Source organism: Argentina anserina, chromosome 3 (genome assembly GCF_933775445.1).
Source record: "Argentina anserina chromosome 3, drPotAnse1.1, whole genome shotgun sequence".
NCBI lineage: Eukaryota > Viridiplantae > Streptophyta > Magnoliopsida > Rosales > Rosaceae > Argentina > Argentina anserina.
The window spans coordinates 11578282-11599258 of record NC_065874.1 but is presented as its reverse complement, the minus strand read 5'-3'; the positions used below and the strand labels follow the sequence as shown (position 1 = coordinate 11599258).

Here is a 20977-nt window from a genome sequence, read left to right as displayed (position 1 = left end):
GTTCTTTCATTTATTCAATTAACCTACTTTTATGAAAGGAAATTATTTAGTAGGCATCTGGCACCCACCAATTATTATTGTAAGTTAAGATCCATGCTTTTATGAAAGGTAATTATTTAGTGGGCATCTGCACCTACCAATTATTATTGTAAATTAGATTTTCCATGCGCTAACATAACATGGCATTATTAAAATGTTCAGTAGGCCGACCTCTATTTCGTAGCAATGGTTTTGTGTCCTAATGTGTGGAAATTTTTGTAGGCTGCTACTGTTGATTAACTGAATTCATCATCAAGGTATGGATTGTTGATTCGTCTTCTTTCAAGTGTTTGTAATTTATTCATGTTATCTCTACTGTGTTTTTTTCTAATTTCTCTGTTCATGTTTCACATTGTTTATTGTTGGGTCTTGGTACAGTGTATAAATTTTTTGCCCTCTTTATTTTTCAACTGGTGAAGATCTTTGAAGGGGTGAAAGTAGTTTCTGGCTATTGTTGCAACAAAGCTAATTCATATTTTTATTCTGGGTCTATGAATTATCGATTAAAACACACAGCTGTAATGAACAACCAAAGAATTATTATTGTTATAACTCAATTGGGTGTTTCAAGGACCAGCCTTTTAGCTCTATATCAAAAAACGTAGTTGATATCATACATTTACTATTTACTGTTTTGGTATCACATTCCATTATATGTGTTTGTCAATAGAGATTTTTTTTTGTTAATTCATGGTAATTTTGTTTTGCTATAACTCCCCCTATCTCTAATTATTAATAATAATTAATAATTATTCAATTTTCTATAGGTTGGAATCCAATCTATATTATATCATCAATGAAATGGTTCAGCTAGATAGTAGTAATGAATGTACTATAACATCTTTACGCCATAGAAGTCCCGTATTTTGGGGTAGTCACAACAGTTTTCTTCTATCCGAATAGCCAATCTTTAGCCTAATCTTCTCATTAACTTGGAAATAGCCTTGATAGCCGGCAATTTAGATCTTGAAAAAAGAGATAGGGGGCAACTTACTTTTGATATCACGTGAATAAAAGATAGGCTCCCATTTAGGTCAATGTAAGCAGTTAGTGCACTGGTGGCCTGGTGCATTGTTCTTCTAGATCTCAGTCCCTGTTTTGCATTAGCGTGTTATCTTACTCTTATCGGTCATGTGTTACAAATCTCTTTGTTTGCAATTTTTGAACTTGCTGGGTGTGGATTTTGGTGTAATTATTTATGTAGAATGGATAATGTATCATGTGTTACAAATTTTTGAACATGTGTTGCAAATGGCAGGTGATGTTGTATCATGTTTGGGGCTCTATGATTTTTATTAGTGTTAATTTTCTCAAGCAATTCTTGAGTTTTGAATGGATAGTCTATATTTGATATGTGGTTTTTCATTCCTGAGATTTTTTTCTAGGTATATCACACACACACAGTACATATTGTAATAGATTACTATAGTCTGTTCGCTCAATTGATAAACATATCTTCCAGCCATGTCTTTTCCCACAGCAAAAGACCCTGCCAAACGTGAATTGATAACTTGGATTGAGTTGTTTTCCTTTTTGCTGAGATATCAATATTCAATAGAACTTTAACTATCAGTAACCTGTAAATAAAAATGCTGCTTTTAATTCAGCAGGAATTACAATTTCAATTGTTCCTGAATGCAGAAATTTGTTTTAGTTGCAATGCATAGTGCCAAGTATAATAGAAGAAATACATGAATTGAAATTTTTTTATTCATTATAAGTAGTTATATATTTTATTCGATAATTGGTATGTTAGTAATTGATGTATGTTTATTCCTTCAATATTAGGCTCTTTATCGTGAGGAAAATCAAGGTTCTGGAGTGATTGACTTGGGGAAATCAAATTTATCTGGTATTTCTGGAGTCCTAGATTGCCGAAGGTAATTTGATTTTTAAGTAATCTCTTGCAGTTATGCATGTAGTGGATAAGCATGTCTTTTATTTGTTCTATATTTTCGTTACATTTGTCTGCCCATTTTTCATCAATTATTAATAGTGGTGAAAAAAAAGACATTTAATGGATTATTATTGCATATTGTGTTCCGTCTATAGGTAGTCTTGAAGTATCTAAAGGTTACTGTGGTCTTTTTGACTTCAAGATAGTGTTCTTTGTATGGACTTTTTTGTGTGTGATTGGTTCGTTGTTAGTTATGTGTATCCTTTTAGGATTATAAACTTGGTTGGATATCATGATTTACTTTCTATATTTTCATACACATTTTGCTTAATTTGTTTAATTGTTTGTTTTTAGATTATATGCATTTTGCTGGTTTTCTGCTGTGAAAACCTATGCAGTTGTTTGTTTCCCTACTGTTTATTATTCTGTTGCTTAGCTCTTTGCGTACGGTATTTTTATTTTAATCTTTTTCTTTTGTAATATGTTGTTTTGGTTGTTTTTATGACATTCATATTTAAGTTATGTTTGTAGTGGGTATGGCGCCTGGAAAGAGAGGGTCATCTCGAATGAAATTTTTTGAAGAAAACATGTTTTGTAGTGATCAAGAGCCTGAATCAATGAGAGCAGAGGGGACATCAGCTGCATTTAGTGTTGGTCTTCCAGGTATAATAATGTGATCAAGTAAATTTTGTTTATGAGTAAAAAGTGTGTAATAAAACTCATTTGTATGTGTCTTTGTTATTTTGGACTTTCACTATCAACTGTCTATTTCCGTAAATGTTGGTGGTATTTATTAAGTGCTTTGTGTTTGGTTATTTTGTATTGTCTCTGATTCAGTAGTTTATGTTGTGATGTTCAGTAGAGGATATGTGCAACAAACAACCATCAACGAGGATGCAGTTTTTTGGACAAAATGTTTTCGTCAGTGATCAAGAAGATTCAATGATTATTGATGATACTTTAGTTGTGGATAGTGTTTCTACATCAGGTACCTTCATCAGCGAACAGTGTTATTTAATTTCCAAATAGTTAAACTTTATTAAATTGTTTGCTTAACAGTAATTTTTCGTAGGGCGAAAATGTAGGAGAAAGAGGAAGAGTGGAGAGTGTTCTATGAGTGCAGGTTGTTCTATTTGTTATTGCTGTATGGATTAACCCTGCTTCATATATGGTGGAATTTGTGGAATTTGTTTCTCACGTGATGATTATGATGTTTAGGTGGACATAGTAATAAAAGAATACATATTGGTTCAATAGTTAATACAATGGAAAGTTGTGGAATGGTCAGTGAAGCTGATGGTGGTGCTGAATTGAGTGATGACCATTTATTAGGTAATATTTATTCATTTCTTTTCATTCTTGGTGACTTTGTTATCAATGTAATGACTTATTAAAGTTTCATGTATTTGGTATTGGGCTCTTTTGTAGATGATGATCAAACTGTTAGCTCAAGTGTTTGTGGCCAGGCTTTATATCAGAGAAACAAAAAAGGTTATATATTTCCTGTTATTTAAATCTTTTTCTAAGTAGTCGATTTTTAAAAAAAAATTGGTTTAAATTCTTTCTGTGTAGGCGGCTTAGTTGAATATCATGATGATGGTGATGACACATATCAGTGCACTTATTGTGACGCCAATTTTTGGTGTGGGGAATCTCTGAAACGCAGATCTACAAGAGATCCTATTGTTTATACTGGTTGTTGCAAGAAAGGTCGTGTTATACTTGAGCCGCCTAGACAAACTCCTGCATTGCTTGATAATCTTCTAAATCGAATCAATGGTCGAGAAATTTCATCATTTAGAGATAATATTCGTGTTTACAACTCCATGTTTGCTTACACGTCAATGGGTGCAAAGATTGATTATAGTATAAATAATGGGACTGCACCTTATGTCTTCAAAATTTGTGGTCAAGTGCATCATCTTATGGGTTCTATGTTGCCGCAAGAGGGTGAAATTCCGAAATACGCCTAGTTGTACATCTATGATACACAAAATGAAGTGAATAACAGAATGAATATTTTGACTAATGCTAATACTGGAAAAGTTAAACCAGAAATTATTGCTTCCTTGATTCAAATGTTTGATAACTACAATGAGTTATGTATGACTTATCGAGCTATACGAGACAGATTTGCATCAAATGGCATACCTTCACTAAACATGAGATTTGTTGCTCCACAAACATCTTCACATAACGATAGACAATATGACCATCCTATGAGTGATGAAATTGGGGGTTTAATTGTTGGCGATATTGGGGAATTTCATTCAAATAGAGATGTTGTTGTTCAATCTAATAATGGTGGATTGCGGCGAATTTCAAAAATACATCCTAAATATATGTCATTACAATATCCATTGTTATTTCCTTATGGAGAAGATGGATTCAATATAAATTTGAAATTAGAACCACTTCCTGGGAAAGAGGGGGAAGATAAGGATTCTATGTCAATGCGAAGCTATGTATCATATTATCTTCATGACAGAAATAATAATATGAGCACATTACTGAAAGGTGGACGATTATATCAACAATATTTAGTTGATGCTTATGCTACTGTTGATGAAAACCGTTTAGACTATGTCAGGGCTAACCAAGATAAAATTCGGATTGAATCAGTTGATAAGGTTTATGCTGCTATATCATCTGGCATAGAAGAAAGTAGTGGTATTGGACAGAGAATCATTCTTCCGAGTTCTTTTACTGGTTCACCAAGAGATATGATGGAAAATTATCATGATGCTATGGCCATATGCCGTCAATATGGAAATCCAGATTTATTCATAACTTTCACTTGCAATCCTAAATGGATTGAGATAGAGAGGTATTTTCAGAAACACCTTGGCTATAGACAAGAAGATAGACCTGATATAGTCTCACGTGTTTTTCAGATGAAACTAAAAGATATGGTTGGTTATATTAAATCTGGTAAACCATTTGGCCCAACAAGAGCACATGTTCATACTATAGAGTTTCAAAAAAGAGGGTTACCACATGCACATATATTATTTTGGTTGAGAAAACCAAATAAATGTTATAGTCCTAATGATATTGACTCAATTATTTCTGCAGAATTACCAGATAAAAATGTAAATAAAGAGTTTTTTGATATTGTTAGTCAACATATGATGCATGGACCATGTGGACCTATAAATTTACACTCTCCTTGCATGCGTGATAAGCGTTGCTCAAAAAAATTTCCTAAGCCATACTGTGAGAATACTATATTCGAAGGAATTACTCCTCCTATATATAGACGTCGTAATGATAAAACAAAATTTACAACAAAAAATGGAATTCAAATTGGAAATGAATTTGTTGTTCCTTATAATGCAGAGCTTTTGTTAAGGTATAAAGCACATATCAATGTTGAAGTATGCTCACAATCTATGTTAATTAAATATTTGTTTAAATACATTACTAAGGGTCCTGACAGAGCTCGGGTTTTAATATATGGAGAAAGACATGATGAAATTCAAAATTATCTAAATTGCCGCTATCTAACTCCGCATGAATCTGCATGGAGATTATTTGAATTTTCAATTCATTCTAGATATCCTGCAGTACAACATTTAGAAGTGCATTTACCTTCAGAGCAACATATTGTTTTTAAAGAAACAGATTCAGTCCAATCATTAATAGACTATCAATCACTTTTGCTCACAACTCTAACTGCTTGGTTTTTAGTGAATAAAGATTACGAATTTGCACACCAATTGACTTATCCGCAAATCCCTACAAAATTTGTTTGGAAAGCCAAAGATCGACTATGGCAACCAAGACAACGATATGAAACAATAGGACGATTGGCCTATGTTAATCCTGTTTCTAGAGAAAGATATTTTCTAAGAATGTTGTTAAATGTTCAAAAAGGATGTTGCAGTTATCAAGATATTCGAACAGTCAATAATGTCATTTATTCAACATATCAGGAAGCATGTCAAGCTTTAGGTCTGCTAGGTGATGATAAGGAATGTATTGATGCATTAGTAACATCTTCTACTATTGCAACTGCATTTCAAATGAGACAGTTATTTACAACTATTATTTTATTTTGTGAAGTTAGTAATCCAAAAAAATTATTAGATACTTTTTGGCCTCATATGTCTGAAGATATATTGTACAAAGTTCGATCAGAATTAAGAAATTCAAATCTAATTATACCAGAATGTGAACTAAAAAATAAGCTCTTATTTGAATTAGAAAAATTATTTAATTTGTCGTCATCTTCATTAGAAAAATTTAATTTACCTATGCCAAATAGTGATGATATCTTAAGCTTTGACAACAGACTTATACGAGAAGAACTTAGTTATGATTGTAGATTATTAAAAGAGCAACATGATACTTTTATCACACAATTAAATATTTGTCAAAAAAATATTTATGATTACGTTATATCAGCTGTTACCAATAAAAAACCAGCGACCGTATTTGTTCATGGCTGTGGAGGAACAGGAAAAACATTTTTATGGCACACAATAATTAGTAAATTACGTTCTGAAGGTAGAATTGTATTAGCTGTTGCTTCATCGGGTATTGCTTCATTATTACTTCCAAAAGGCAGGACTGCACATTCCAGATTTAAAATTCCTCTTGACATGAACCGATATAGAAATTGTAAAGTCAGTAAAGGAACAGATGTCGCTGAACTGATAAAGAAATCAGAATTAATAATTTGGGATGAAGCGCCTATGTGTGACAGACGTTGTTTTGAATCATTAGATGAGTGCTTACGTGATATTCTTAAAGAAGTTGATTCCGTTAATGCGGATGTGCCATTTGGTGGAAAGCCGGTTTTATTAGGTGGTGATTTTCGACAAATATTACCTGTGGTTGCTGGAAAAGGAAAAGAAGAAATTATTCAGGCCTCTATAAATTGTTCTAAATTGTGGGAATCATTTAAGATATTTCACTTGACAGAAAATATGAGATTGGCAAAAAGGGGTTTAAGTAATATCGAGAAACAAGATATAATGAAATTCGCCGATTGGATGCTACAATTAGGTGAGGGTAACATTGCAACAAATTTTGACACAACTGATATGGATGCAGCATGGATTGAAATACCTGACGATTTATTAGTTCATAGTTTATTAGAACCAATTGAAGCAATTTTCACTGCTATGTATCCAAATTTCAGTTCGAATTATAGTAACAAAGAATATTTAAGAGAACGTGCTATTGTGACTCCCCGAAATATAACGGTTACTGATATAAATAATTATGCAGTTAATTTATTACCAGGTGATACAAAAATTTATTTAAGTTCAGACACAATTACTAAAGACTCTGGTAGCAATGAAAATGTTGATATGTTATATCCAACCGAATTTTTAAATCAACTTGAATTTAGTGGTGTTCCTACACATGAATTAGTTTTAAAAATTGGTATGCCTATAATGTTATTAAGAAATTTAAATCAAGTCTGTGGATTATGTAATGGCACTAGATTAATAATAACAGAATTGTAAGAACGCTTAATTGAAGCAGAAATTTTAACAGGAAATAATATTGGTGAACGAGTTTACATTCCGTGAATTGTTTCTAAGGGTAATGAGCATAGATGGCCATTTACATTTAGACGACGACAATTTCCTATAAAACCGTGTTATGCAATGACAATAAATAAAAGTCAAGGTCAGTCACTTAATCAAGTTGGAGTTTATTTACCCGAACCTGTTTTTACCCATGGTCAATTATATGTCGCTATTTCAAGAGTCACTTCTAGACATTGTTTAAAATTTTTGATATGCAATACTGATGATATACCAAATAATTATACAAAAAATATTGTTTTCAAAGATATATTACGAGAAATAATTAATCAACATTAGTAAATAATTAATCAGCATTAGTACTTGCCTATTTTTATAATGTGTGCCTATCTAAGAGAAAATTATGTTTAACCTTGATCAATTTGCAGAGAAGATAAGAGCAAACACACCCAATATCTGGTATTGTTTTACTGCTCTTCTCTTCTCTTCTCTCCTCTTGCAGGCCAAACTCTTATCTCTTGTCTCGCTCTTGCTTCTCCTCTCTTCCTCTCCTCCTCTATTCTCTTTTATGCATTCCTTTTCAGATTCGAATTAATGACAGACCCTAATTTCTCTCTCCCTTGATGTCAGTAGCAGTCTGGTTTTTTGTGTGTTTTAGTGGGTTTGTTCTTCTAGGTAATTGGTTGTCTTCTTACTTTTCAGGTTTTAACTTGCTTTTGGGTAGCATATGTCTTTGAATCATCTGTTCGGAATGGTGGCTTCGGTTTGTGATTGGGTTAGTAACAGTGCATAACTTAAAGGTGGGTGTTCATTTAAAAAAATTCATATTTTCGTTATGGGTTTATGAATTATCAATAGTTCGTAATTTTTTATGCATTAGAATTGTTAGTGTTGTTGTATCATGATCACGACTTTATGATTTTTGTTACTGTGAATTTTTCCGACGATTCTTGAGTTTTGAGTGGATTGTCTATTTCTTATCGGTGGTCTTAGTAGAGGATAAATTTGTAGGGTGTCAATTGGTATAGAAGATGTTCCAAAGTTATAAAATGAAGATATGCCATATAATTGCTAAGCCTTTATACGTAGGATAATTTTCTTTCCTTTCAATTTTAGGCTATGTAGGTAAACAACTAATGTCATTTTTCTTATAACCTTTAGTCTCCCCTAGAACACAAAACGATAACAAAGTTAAGTATGCCAATAGGGACATGCTATCAGATAAAGAAATGTAATGAGCATAAAAGTAAAGATAGTTGTGTTCTGTTTTTTCCCATGTTAGAAAAGTGATTGTGCAGAAGATTAATTGTGCATTAGATAGACAATGATTTAGATCTGCCTAAATCAATTGATTAGCGAATTAGTGTTTGCATTCGTAAATTTAAATATATCAGAAAGTAATTTTAATGATGTGTTTCCTTCAATATATATAAATCTCTTATTCTTATGTATGTATTAGAGACTCCAAATGGTTTATATATCCAGCATTGCCATTGTTGTTGGAGGTTAATTGGTAGTTGAGTTTCAATTTTCTTAAACAGTTCTAGGACTTTTAGCTGGTGCAGTGTTCATTTAGAATAAAAGTGGATCGATCTGCTAATGGAAAATAATTTCTTTGATTCCCTTTGTATGAGTGTTTTGAGTTGATGAAATTATCTGAACCCGTATTAGTAGACCTTTGTCAATTTGGTTTACTGGTTTTTCTTTCTTTCTTCTAATATTAGTTGTATCATCAATTCGGTTATATTTCAGTATTTACCTAAAAGTTTTCTGTGTGAACTTCATTGTTGGCAGAAAAACAAAGAGTTAGGACATGCCCCATCTTTCTGCCTCAGTTTTTTTTGCATCAGTTCAGACTCTGCTTTAAGGTTAGTGTTTTGGAAGCCGTAAAATGCTCTGATTTGGTAAGTTCTGTAATTTTTTCCGTTTCTTAAAGTGTGAAATGAGATTTTTACCAAACAAAAATATTTAGAATGCATAATGATCAATGCAATGGTTGATTGCATAGAGGCAAATGGATTAGCCAATAGAGACGAAAACTGCAACGATTACATTTTTTTGAGTTAGAGATCACTGCTCCTGTAAGTTTTCTATGTTATCAAACTTTGATGAGATATAAAGCTTGCATGCCTAATTAGGATAGTTAAAATTATAGTTTTTTTTTTAAACTTTCTGCTTTTATGTAACGTGACTTTCTATCTTCATATCAAAAACTGAAGCAAAAAAGAGGAAAGAAAGATTAAGGTGGAGAGAGATAGCATTTACAAGTGTAGAAAAGATACATATTCTGGTGAATTATAAATGGGGAGGGGTAGATCTGTGATTAAGGTTGAGAACTCAATCAAAAAGCAGATGGCCTGAAGAAAAATAGTGTGATCACCAAAAAAGCTACTAAGGAGATCATTGTTCTTTGTGATACTAATCTCTTATTAATTCTGGGTTTGGATTGGTTTTGCTTTTTGCTATTTCATTCTCATTCTCTCTCTCTCTCTCTCTCTGTCAAATTTTCTCACTTCTTTCAATTTTTGAGTTTCTCACGTCATGTTTTTTTTGAAAGAGTTTTTTTCAAAGTTAAAATGATACTGTTGGTTTGTCTATATTAGTGGATATGGGTCTTTTTTGTTGCTAAGTGTGGTGATCGATGTGAAGTTGATTGTTGGCAGTGATTTTATTGGTTTGAGAATTTCTATTTCACCTTCGATGGTTCAGTTACTTTCAATCTAATTTAATCAAATGAAAACTGATCAGTTCAGCATTTTGTTTGTCGATGAGGGAATAATAATTGAGAAGGTAGAGGGCTGTGCTATTTTGGTTAGTATTGATTCACTGAGTATATGTTGGGTGGTCATTTACAGGTGCGAGCTTTGTGGAAGCCTTTGTAATTTGAAGCTACAAAAATTTTATCTGATATTTTACAATTCTTATATCAGTTCAGAATTAAAACTATGGGAAGCAAAAAAAAAACGCAAATGGTGTTCCCTGGATTGATTGTTTGTTTCTTCCCACTGGATTATATGTAGTTACCAAAAGTGTCTAATGACTATTTTTAAACATCAATTATGTTCGCTTTTGCATCTTATCTCTCTTTGGGGGCCATGTACATTCATCAGAGAGATGAGCTAATTAGTTTTCTCATAAAACGAAGAGGATGGAAAGGGAGAGAGAAGGAGCAATATGCAGTGGAAGGGAGGAAGAGGAGACGGTGAAATACGATGAAGTTTGAAATGAAATATGAAGAATAAAACAGTGCTTCATTTTTAACCAGTTTGTATTCTTCTGTAATAAAGATCTACCTACTGTCTTATGATGTGTAAATGTGTAATGGCACAACTGAAGAATAAATAAATAAAATCCCAATTACGATAGCATCTATTGTCCTACGGCGAAAAACAAACACAAGATCCTTCATTTGTACGTTTAGTTCATTGTCATAAACTTCTACCTTCTGGACTGCAACATGTAACTGACACTGGCTAACGCCGCTGCAGAGCGCGGCCTAATAACTAGTATATTACATGTGTGCTCCCACTCAACTATTCAGCACTAATAGTCTATATATGTGTGTGTGCCCCCATAGCCTCAAATCCGAGCCAAAGCCATGGATTGCAACTACCATAGAGACAACCCTAGATTTCGTCGGATCAATATGACAAGACCAACTCTGAGGATGATTGATGCTCCCCTTCGCCACCGAAGTAGAAGAAGAAAGTGGGAAGAGCCGCGGCCAATCCGATGCTTGACGATAATCCAAGATTGCCATCACAAAATTCACCTTCGTCACCACCCTAATCAGCACCCATGGCTGCGAGGAGGAACTAGGGCAAGGGCCATAGAAAAAAGACGAGCCATAATATTTAGTCTTTAAGTATGACAAATTCCTTCAGAAAAATCACCCAATGATCCATTATTTATTTATTTTTTCAAATTATGTTTACCCTCAAAACTCCTTTACAAATCATTTTACTCTTTTAGTCACAGTTCAATATCCACAATCTTTATTTACATCCAAAAATGATTCAATTTGTCCCTATAGTCATTCTAAAAAAAAAAAAAGGGTCACGTAAAAAGTAAAAACTTTGGACAAAACACCCTTCATTATTTAAGAAAGGATAAAAAAAAACGGAGAATAAAAGGGTGGACGCAGATCACTTTCTGTTCGATTAACTTAGGAAGCTCCCAAAGCCTCTGTATGGAGAGGGAGGGAGAGACAGAGAGACAAAGCCAGCGCGGTTAAGATTAGAAGAAACCCTCAAAAGAGATCCATGTCTCCAATCCATACATATCAAATCGCATTTCGGACTTACAGGTACAAGTCTCAAATCTCAATGCAAACTAGTTCCAAAGACAAAAACTTAAATCTTAAATGATGTTCTGTTCTGGGTTGTCTTCATTTCGCATTTACCTGCTGGAATTCTGTTCTGGGTTGTCCTTGAATTTCCCCAATTTCATGTTGGGCTGTCACTTTAGCCAATCCCACTTCACCTAACATGGGTTAAGGCAATATAACTGACCCCCATAATGCTTTGCTTTCAGTCCAAGAGCTTGTTGCATTGTGTTTATTTATTTCTGCTGTTAAATTGTTTTCTTCACATTTTATTTGTCATTAATCGGTAGATTTGGCGTAAAGGTTACTTCTTTGTTTCATTGGCATTGGTTTGATTAGTGTTCTTCTGTTTCAGATTTGATATTTGAACCCTGTATTGGGATTGGGTGAATTCTGTGTGATGAATGGGCAAGTGGGGGGTTTTGGCTGGGAAAGGCGAAATCTTTATATCAGTGTAGCTCAGTAGTGTGACCTTTGTTTACTGCTGAGTTAAGGAGAAGCAACTAGTGGATTAAAATGGACGATGCAGCAGGTTTGATAGAAGCTGCTGGATCAAGATTTAGTCAGTTGGAGCTAATTGGACGGGGATCATTTGGCGATGTATATAAAGGGTAAGTTTCATATTCTAGATTTAATGTATATCTTGGCTTGTGCTGTTTGAGTTGGAATTATTTTTGTTGTCCCCTTTCATTGTTTTGTTGATTTTTTAGGGTTGTTGTATGCTTAATTGGACAACTTCCGGTAATTATGCCCAAGTGAAGCTGTATACTTAAAGTTTATACAATGTCAATTCCATTTATTTTTGATTTGTTTGATATACTGCACGGCTCTATCAGATACTAATACATGGCTGTCCATGTACACACATTATTATCTCATGTTACCATTGTTATATGTGTACATCGCGGTTAATTTTGGTGAAAAACTGTTCAAAGTTATGCCATGTTTTTTTTGTTACACCTCAAAGATTGATTGCGCACTGCAGTGGTGACCCTTTATCTCTTTCTGGATTACAGATTTGATAGGGATCTTAACAAAGAAGTTGCAATCAAAGTAATCGATTTGGAAGAATCGTAAGTATACTATACTTCTCTATGTTATATGCTCGCTCTTCCTTTCGACTTCATGTGACAAATCATAATCACAGCTTTTATCTCTCACTTTATCACTTCTTCTAGTGGGTATAGTTTCCTAGAAAGGATGAACAAAAGTACACATAAAGTTTCCCAAGATCAAACTTATAGCCATATATATGTTTACTTAGTTATATGAATATTTTTTAGCTTGCTACATGAAAAATTACAAGTTTGTTACACTAAGACCAAGTATTTATGGATCACTTGGAATCGATAACGGATTTGGTGACTTGTGAGTGTGCAGTATTGACCAAATGTTTTTGTAAGTTTCTAGGGTGGCTGGTGATCTTGCAGTGGCACTGAATTCAGTTAAGCTACATAGTTATTTTATTAGAGGTTCTGGTTCAGGATGATTCATAGGTAGCTTGAATCACCTTTGCATTCTGAGACAATTTTGCTAACTGAAGTTGAGCTATCTTGTATAGATGCTGTTGCCTACAGAATAGCCATTCTCGAATTAATAAAACATGGTATATGGTTGGTAAATGAGCTTTAGATGACTACCATTCTCCCATCATCAAACTTTTGAATGGTGTGTTTTCCTGCATCATTATTTATTTTGTACAGGTTCCTTACTTTTGTTGCTTAATCAATAGAAGTAATTCTGTTCTTGTTTATGTTGATCGACCTTTGATGACATACTTTTTTACCATGCATCATTTGCATGATTTCATTATGCACTTCCACATATATGTAATCAATCTCAATCAAGCTTTAAGTATGCTTCTCTCATTTACTCGATTTTCATCAATCATTGCTTCAATGTGATTTTTTTTTTTTGCAGAGAGGATGAAATTGAGGACATTCAGAAGGTACTACCTCATATTTTGGTTGCTGATACATTGCCATTAATGAAAAGTAAAGATTTGGTTGCTAATTCTGCTCATATGTGTGCCAGGAAATTTCTGTACTGTCACAATGTCGATCTCCCTATATTACAGAGTATTATGGTTCCTATCTCAACCAGACAAAACTATGGATAATTATGGAATACATGGCTGGTGGCTCTGTTGCTGATCTAGTAGGTTACTTCTGTTGTTTTGCCATACTGATGTTGTCAAATGAAGTTGCTTCTACTTAGCAGCTTTTGGATCTTAAAAAAAAATGCCAATCTATCAGCATTATTTTTCCTCTAAAAACACTCTTTTGGGTCTTATGTCATTATTTTGTAAGTAATACTTATAAATTAAGTATTTCCTTGCAAGGTAAAGTTGCTGTATAGGAAGATATATTGTTTGCCTGCTTATTATGCACAGTTCTTCAATACATTATTTGGTTCAGGTTGACTTAGTCTGCAAAAATAGGAAACTCTACTTTGTATGGTTTTTACGATGACTACACATAAATCCTTAACAATAATATTAGTGCTCTAGGGTTTATATGATGTTGTAAATCTCTATATTAAGCAAACAACATTGGGGTTAAATTTTTGAAACTCATAGTTTTCGGTTAATTGCTGAAGCAGAAGAGCAGCGGTTTATCAGAGTAAAATCGGAAAAGTTGCGATTGGTCATAAAAGTGAAAATAATGGCCATATCCCACCTTTTTTTCATTTTTATCAGATAACATTTTTTTGGGTCATAAATATATATAGATATTTTTACTTTTAAATTTTTTAATTTTTAATTTTAAGAAAATAGAAAAAGCTGGAGACTAATTTTTGCCATATTGATCCCCACATGGGTTTAATATTTTCATTAATTTTTGCCATATTGATCCCCACATGGGTTTAATATTTTCACTAATTGTGTATATGCAGCTCCAGTCTGGTCCCCCACTAGATGAAACGTCAATGGCTTGCATTCTTCGTGATTTGCTGCATGCAATTGAATATTTACATAATGAAGGAAAGATTCACAGAGATATTAAAGGTTTTTCAATATCAACCCACTAAGTTTCAACTTGATTATACATGTTTGTCAACCCTCACAAGTTCATTTGAAATGCTAGATATCATTTGCTTCCGTTTCTTGAAGTTGTCATTAACAATGTCATGTGAGGTTCATTCATTTCACCTTCCTTGTTCTCATGTTTTGATGTATATTTTGAATCTTGCAGCGGCAAACATTTTATTGACAGAAAACGGTGATGTTAAGGTATATTTTCTTGCTCAAAACGGTTATAATCCATATAGGGAAATACCACGTAGAAGAAGGATCCATACTGAAGAGTGTTTTAAAATTATCCACATTTGGTCTTCCAATTTACGATTGTGACTTGTCACAGGTGGCAGACTTTGGTGTGTCAGCACAACTTACAAGGACAATATCAAGGAGGAAGGTACCATGTCAAACCTAAAAATCTATTTTAGTTGTTGATACACCAACTGAATGACCATTGGGGATGCTTAAATTCTTATGTATTTTAAGTGTATTTCTTATCTCTCCACTTTATGCCCATGCTAGTTTGTGTTTTGCCGCTTTTTTCTGTAGTAAATGATTGTAAATATGAGTTTCCTGACAAAATCTTATTTTGGTTTGTTGGGGAAGGTGGCCCATGTATTTCCTTATACTAGCACATATAATATGAAATGTTAGATTGCAATGTATGAGCAATATCAACAATGTTGCATGCTAGCGAGAAAGCACTAATTTTTTTTAACAACCCCAGACATTTGTAGGAACACCATTCTGGATGGCTCCAGAAGTAATTCAAAACTCTGAAGGATACAATGAGAAGGTATGTATTGAATTATTTTCGTTTTTTTTTCTTGGATCTTTGTCTTTTGGTGTGTAGACACCCCCCCTCTCTTTCATATTGACCTTCTATGCAGGCAGATATCTGGTCTCTCGGAATCACTGCCATTGAGATGGCGAAAGGGGAGCCGCCACTTGCTGATCTTCACCCAATGAGAGTTCTTTTCATTATACCTCGAGAAAATCCACCTCAGGTCTTCTTGTATACTCTATCGTCACTCTGCTAAAAAATTTCATTCCTATAAAATGTCTACAGATAAAATACTCTTAGTCCTGTGATATATTATTCACCATACAAGGTTTTCTCTGTTTATTGTGCAGTTGGATGAGCATTTCTCTCGACCTATGAAGGAATTTGTTTCACTTTGTTTGAAAAAGGTACCTGCTGAGGTAAGTACTTGTACCATCATAATATCTCACTAAAATTAATCATTCTTTGTTATCTACATATCAGTATACAATGAATATATATGGTAAGAACCATTTACACTTACATTCCAAAATCTCAGTATGCCTATCTTCTAAATTAAATGAATCTGAATGGGTAAAGTTCATAATATTACAATTAACAACCAACAAAAACAGACATAGAAAATTGAATCACTTTCTGGTAAAGTTTTCTTATCATCAATCTTGTTTGTTTTATTTTTTCTTAGCGTGCAAGTGCCAAGGAACTGCTAAAGCACCGATTTATCAGGACTGCTAGAAAGAGTCCGAGACTTCTTGAGAGAATAAGGTGATTATTGCTATATGCTTGCCATTTCCGTTTGTTGTTCTTTATGAAGAGTCTCTCTTTAATGAGCATCTGCACAAGGATGCTAACCTGGCCTTTGGCTGCATTGATAATGTAAAAGTGTACACGTGCACCCCAGTTTGCTACTTCTATCACTATATGAGCACATGTGTTTATCAGTGTGGTTTTGGATGGCCACTTTCTTTTATCTTACAGAGAACGTCCGAAGTACCCAATAAAAGAAGATGATGACACCTCCAGAAATGGTCCGACACCTAGAGGGGAGACATCTGATACTGTGAAGGTGACAAGAAATTTAAGAGATGAAACAGTTCGAGCTAGGTGGGTCAGAATTCGTTGATCACTAGTGCATTTCTAATTGTATGGTTTAACTGACTGACATGCCCTCATTTGCAGTGAACAGGGTAAGATCATGAAAAATGCCGGATGGGATTTCAGCATTGGATCACAGGGTACAGGGACAATTAGAAGTGTACCAGCAGTAAAACCACCTCAGGCAAGAGATAGAAAGCTAGAAGGTCGGCATAATCAGGTTGCATCTGAAAGGCTCCCCGAGAATAGTAATCAACGTTTGTCACCTGGGAGTGCACAGCATGATTCATGTGAAGATGATGATGTAATTCTTTCTCTCTCTCTCTCTCTCTCTCTCTCAAAAACACACACACATAGAGAGAGAAATATACTTTGCCATACACATGCAGACATATTTTCAATCACACGCACACATATTTGATACTAGTTGCAATCCACTGACCTGATCTCTTCTAAATAATTGGTTTAAGTTTGATGTTGAAACATGCCTAGTCATTTTTCAGTTTTTCATGCCAGGGAAGATGCAGTTGTGTGCTAAATAATAGTCTATAATAGTTGTATTGCAACCCTACAAATAGTTCTTCTGGGAAGTTTTGTTTTTGTTCATGTATCACTTAACCAGCATAATCGTTGCTGTGTTACTCTTTAATGATAAAATAAGTGAGATAGTAGTAAAATGAATTTTGGTTATATTTTAGCTACTTTATGCTGTCATTATAATTTTTTTCTTCTCATTTTTAGTTATGCTTGTGTCAATTTGATAGACATTTCTTTAATTGGATCGAATTGGCATTCATAATTGTTTGCATCAATGTTATGATAATTTTTCAGGAAGATTTCAGTGCAAGTGGGACTGGAACTGTTGTTATACGCACACCCAAAGGATCTCAGTCATCTTCTCAGTTTCGTGATCAAAGCTCTCTGGTATTAATCTATACCATTTTAAAAGAATACCAAGTACTGAAAGTTTAATTTTATAGATTGAGATTAGCTCCTTTTGCTTTGTAGACCAGCAGCACATATGCTTCTTATGAAGAGGCTTCTTCCAGTGGGACTGTTGTTTTTCGTGGCCAGCACGATGATTCCGATTCCCCTCGCACGCCAAAATCGAGGTTGGGAATTCAAGAGAGAACTTCAAGTTCTTCAATTGAAGATAGTGCTATGAATCTTGCAGAGGTGGTTTTTGCTCTATGATATCAGTTAATTTTCTTAGCATTGTAGTTCTTATGTATATTGTAATCTGGCTTAGTATGAGTCAGAATATCTGCAAGATACTTTCTAAAAAAAAGAATATCTGCAAGATACTGATGGTATCTAACAATATGACATCCTTGTCAGTTTTAATTAAGAAATAAATACTAAAAGGTACATTATTAAACATATGAACTACTCAGCAATTACATTTTGTGCATTACCGTATCAAATTTGGAAGGTTATTGCTATCCATATACTGTGTTGCTTATAAAATAGATTGTTTCCCCATTTTGCCCCGAAGTTTGTATCTGTATCTTCGATGTCATATTTTTGTTGTAATCTGAATTGTGTTTGGAAAATAACAAACTAAAAGCTGAAATTTTTTGCGCCTCAGGATTTTTACCTGTAGAAGCTGAATTTTTCATTGGCAATGTTTATGCAGGCAAAGGTAGCACTTCAAGGGAGGAAAGGAAATGGTAGAGAAAAGTCTGGACTGACGAAGGTCAATTATGATTCCCAAGATAGCAGAATAGGGCGGATGACAAATAGCTCTGATTCTTCCAGGTATGTGTTCTGGGAATTTTTGTCTGGGAATGATCGTCTTGGAATTCCAGCTTTACCCACACTGGCACCCACACATTTATACACTTATAAAATAGGGTGCTCAGAATTAATTTATAGAGGAACCATCTTCACCTCAGACAATCTCATGACTACTTTGACGCACCAAAAGCATCTTCAAGATCATCTCAAGCCAGTGATGATGATGAAAGTGAAAAGGTTCTATCATCTTCCGCAGCATTATCAATGCTGCTTATACCTTCCCTGAAAGAGGTGAGTACCCAAATATGTATGTACTTAGTTTCTTCCATATGACGTTTGGGAATAATATTGTGGACATAAGTTGTGGTTTCACTTTGCTTGTACTCATCTGGCATTGTCTAGAACAATACCTTCAAGAACTGTACGTACTAGTTGTCAAAGACACAAAAGAGTTTTTCTTAATCTTATTTTCCTTCTTTTTCCAGCTCTGGATAGTATTGTAGTCAAAATGCTAAAGTAAGAATGTAAGCAACATCTGCTTGCACGTTCAAGGTGCTTTGCAGTCCCTAAGGCTGTGCGCTCTCAATAAAAATAAAAATCTTGCAGTAGTAAAAGCACATGACAAAAGTAGGTTTTTGCAAAAGAACATTTTATGTCTCTAAGAAGGATGCTTCATGGGAAGAGATCACATATTCCAGGCTTATGCTTATGGCAGAAGTGGTTTCAAAATTGTAGCTATCTAGTATAAGCAAGTACACATTTCAAGTGGATTGGTATGAACCAACTTGTTACCTCTTCATGTATCCAAACAAGTGTCATGAGTTCATAGTTTGTTTGTACCTATGAAATGTAGGCAGTTGCGGATAATTCAGAAGGGTCAGAAGTGCGGTCGGTTGCAAGGTCGCTGGTGAATTTGGAGAGCTTAAAACCTGGAGTGTGTGAAGTTCTGGTCAGCAAATTGCTTCAGCGATTAGCAAGGTTTCAAATTCTCTCTCTCTCTCTCTCTCTCCCTCTCCACACCTATAATGGCAGTGTGTAGTCTATGAGACTCATAGAATAAAACTTTGCAGTTCAAATAGTTCCAACGAAACTTCCTTGAAAGATCTACATGACCTGGCAGCTCGCATCTTTTCTAAGGGTAAGACAACGTCTGGAGAAATGCAAAACACAAATACAGAAGCTGATAACAGGAAAAGGCAGCAAAACAAGGAATTTCAGTCAAATGCAAATATAAGTCCACTTGCAAGATTTTTGCTCTCAAGGTTAGTGTAGTTGTTTCTATCCCATAATAGCTAATGTTGATTCAGATTTCAGTAAGCAAATATACAGTTGTTCACCTACGAAATATAAATTATTGCTAAGCCTTTTAACGATTTACAAAATGATTTAACCTTGGTCTAACGTAATATATTTCTGGTACAGCTATGTATTTTGCCTTTATTTCGTTCACTTTAAATATTTGAGCTTGGTCATTTTCTTTTCCACATTATCGGATATTCTAACTAGTGTAAAGAGAATTGAAAGGGTCTTGTCCACATCTGAGCTTGCAATATTTCAAGAGGATTAAATTAATCATATAATACTATCACTTAGGTCTACAGTGTCTAAGTATTAGCTTTCATGTCAATTGGATTAGAATAATTATTTTGATATGAACATGTCCCCGTCTCTGTGTGTGAGAGTGAGCAATAAGTTGAGCATCATCACCTACGTTAGACTGAGGCGTGCTAAAAGTATTCTTGTAGATATTTTTTTTTTCTCCCTTATATATCAGAAGCAGAGTCATGTATACAAAATCTAATGCTCGATTTTAATTTTGTGGTACAGATGGCAAGGACAAGTTTCACGTGATCTAAATCCAGCGTAAAGTAGTTGATTTAATATTTGATTTGTAGTGTGATTCCTGCTTATGCAATTGTTCCCTGATTAAATGTACATATCATTGTAAAAAACTATGTTCTCAGTATCTTTTATACTTATATTTTGTTGGTTTTTCATTTTTTCCCTAGTATATGCATTGGCCTAAAGTCAGGAATTTGCTATATTATAATTTATAAGATTACCATTGTATGTTTCCAGTAATATCTATTAAGAGCAAATTGGCCTATCAAGGTTGATAGCATTTTAGCACCCAATTATCAAGGTTTACTATTTATTTCCTTCTGTTTCACGTCCTACTCGGACTGTTCAAGACTTCAAGTACACGGGTTTTTGAAATTAAAAGTGGAATCAAGAGAGTAACTTTGACACTATAAGAGGATATAGTTTCTGCCTAGATAAGTCTCTTCTGCTAAAACCAGATCATAGTTATAGGTGCCCACAACAGGATTAAATTGATACGTAACAAGCTATGGGGTTACTAAGACCGAGTTGTATTACTCAGGAGAATCCACATACAACAAGTCGGAGTTCCATGTTCAGTTTTTGTTTTTTTTGCTATTTTTGCCAAATACACGAGTATCAAGGGAAAAGCAAAATAATCTACTGCAGTGCTTATTGGTTTGATTTCCTTGTCAAATAATGATTCAAGGTTTACTCAAATGGAACTTTCTAAATCTGAAATTCTGAATGTTACAGCCTG

General features: G+C 34.1%; 2 protein-coding genes and 1 long non-coding RNA gene across 4 annotated transcripts; all 3 read left to right on the top strand.

Moving 5' to 3' along the window:
• Positions 1–288: 288 nt before the first annotated feature.
• Positions 289–3987, top strand: LOC126788954 (uncharacterized). Its single transcript, XM_050514988.1, has 6 exons — positions 289–296; positions 1829–1919; positions 2535–2599; positions 2796–2924; positions 3009–3059; positions 3155–3987. The coding sequence occupies exons 3-6, from the start codon at positions 2554–2556 to the stop codon at positions 3328–3330; spliced, it is 402 nt and encodes a 133-aa protein (XP_050370945.1). The 5' UTR covers positions 289–296; positions 1829–1919; positions 2535–2553; the 3' UTR covers positions 3331–3987.
• A 3823-nt stretch (positions 3988–7810) lies between these two features.
• On the top strand, positions 7811–10802 carry LOC126788955 (uncharacterized). Of its 2 annotated transcripts, XR_007671454.1 has the most exons (4): positions 7811–7896; positions 8140–8237; positions 9232–9305; positions 10293–10802. It is a non-coding gene; the product is annotated as an uncharacterized LOC126788955 (long non-coding RNA). The 2 variants fall into 2 exon arrangements; XR_007671453.1 differs by lacking the exon at positions 7811–7896 and having other exon boundaries at positions 7928–8237.
• An 801-nt stretch (positions 10803–11603) lies between these two features.
• On the top strand, positions 11604–20401 carry LOC126788948 (uncharacterized). The gene is made up of 21 exons (XM_050514981.1): positions 11604–11743; positions 12117–12372; positions 12778–12834; positions 13682–13709; positions 13796–13918; positions 14657–14768; positions 14956–14993; positions 15124–15177; positions 15508–15576; positions 15671–15787; positions 15915–15983; positions 16250–16329; positions 16543–16668; positions 16744–16963; positions 17491–17583; positions 17668–17835; positions 18296–18417; positions 18555–18687; positions 19250–19374; positions 19467–19658; positions 20224–20401. Exons 2-21 carry the CDS (start codon positions 12278–12280, stop codon positions 20261–20263), a joined length of 2061 nt encoding a protein of 686 aa, XP_050370938.1. The 5' UTR covers positions 11604–11743; positions 12117–12277; the 3' UTR covers positions 20264–20401.
• Positions 20402–20977: the final 576 nt, after the last annotated feature.

What these genes read in the sequence shown, in the direction of transcription:
- LOC126788948 (XM_050514981.1), top strand. Translation starts at nt 12,278, where the DNA reads ATGGACGATGCAGCAGGTTTGATAGAAGCTGCTGGATCAAGATTTAGT. An exon ending in CTCGAGAAAATCCACCTCAG is followed by an intron (nt 15,788 to 15,914) that starts GTCTTCTTGTAT and finishes TTTATTGTGCAG; the next exon opens with TTGGATGAGCATTTCTCTCG. An exon ending in ATTCATGTGAAGATGATGAT is followed by an intron (nt 16,964 to 17,490) that starts GTAATTCTTTCT and finishes ATAATTTTTCAG; the next exon opens with GAAGATTTCAGTGCAAGTGG.
- LOC126788954 (XM_050514988.1), top strand. Translation starts at nt 2,554, where the DNA reads ATGAGAGCAGAGGGGACATCAGCTGCATTTAGTGTTGGTCTTCCAG. An exon ending in ATTTAGTGTTGGTCTTCCAG is followed by an intron (nt 2,600 to 2,795) that starts GTATAATAATGT and finishes TGTGATGTTCAG; the next exon opens with TAGAGGATATGTGCAACAAA. An exon ending in AGAGTGTTCTATGAGTGCAG is followed by an intron (nt 3,060 to 3,154) that starts GTTGTTCTATTT and finishes TATGATGTTTAG; the next exon opens with GTGGACATAGTAATAAAAGA.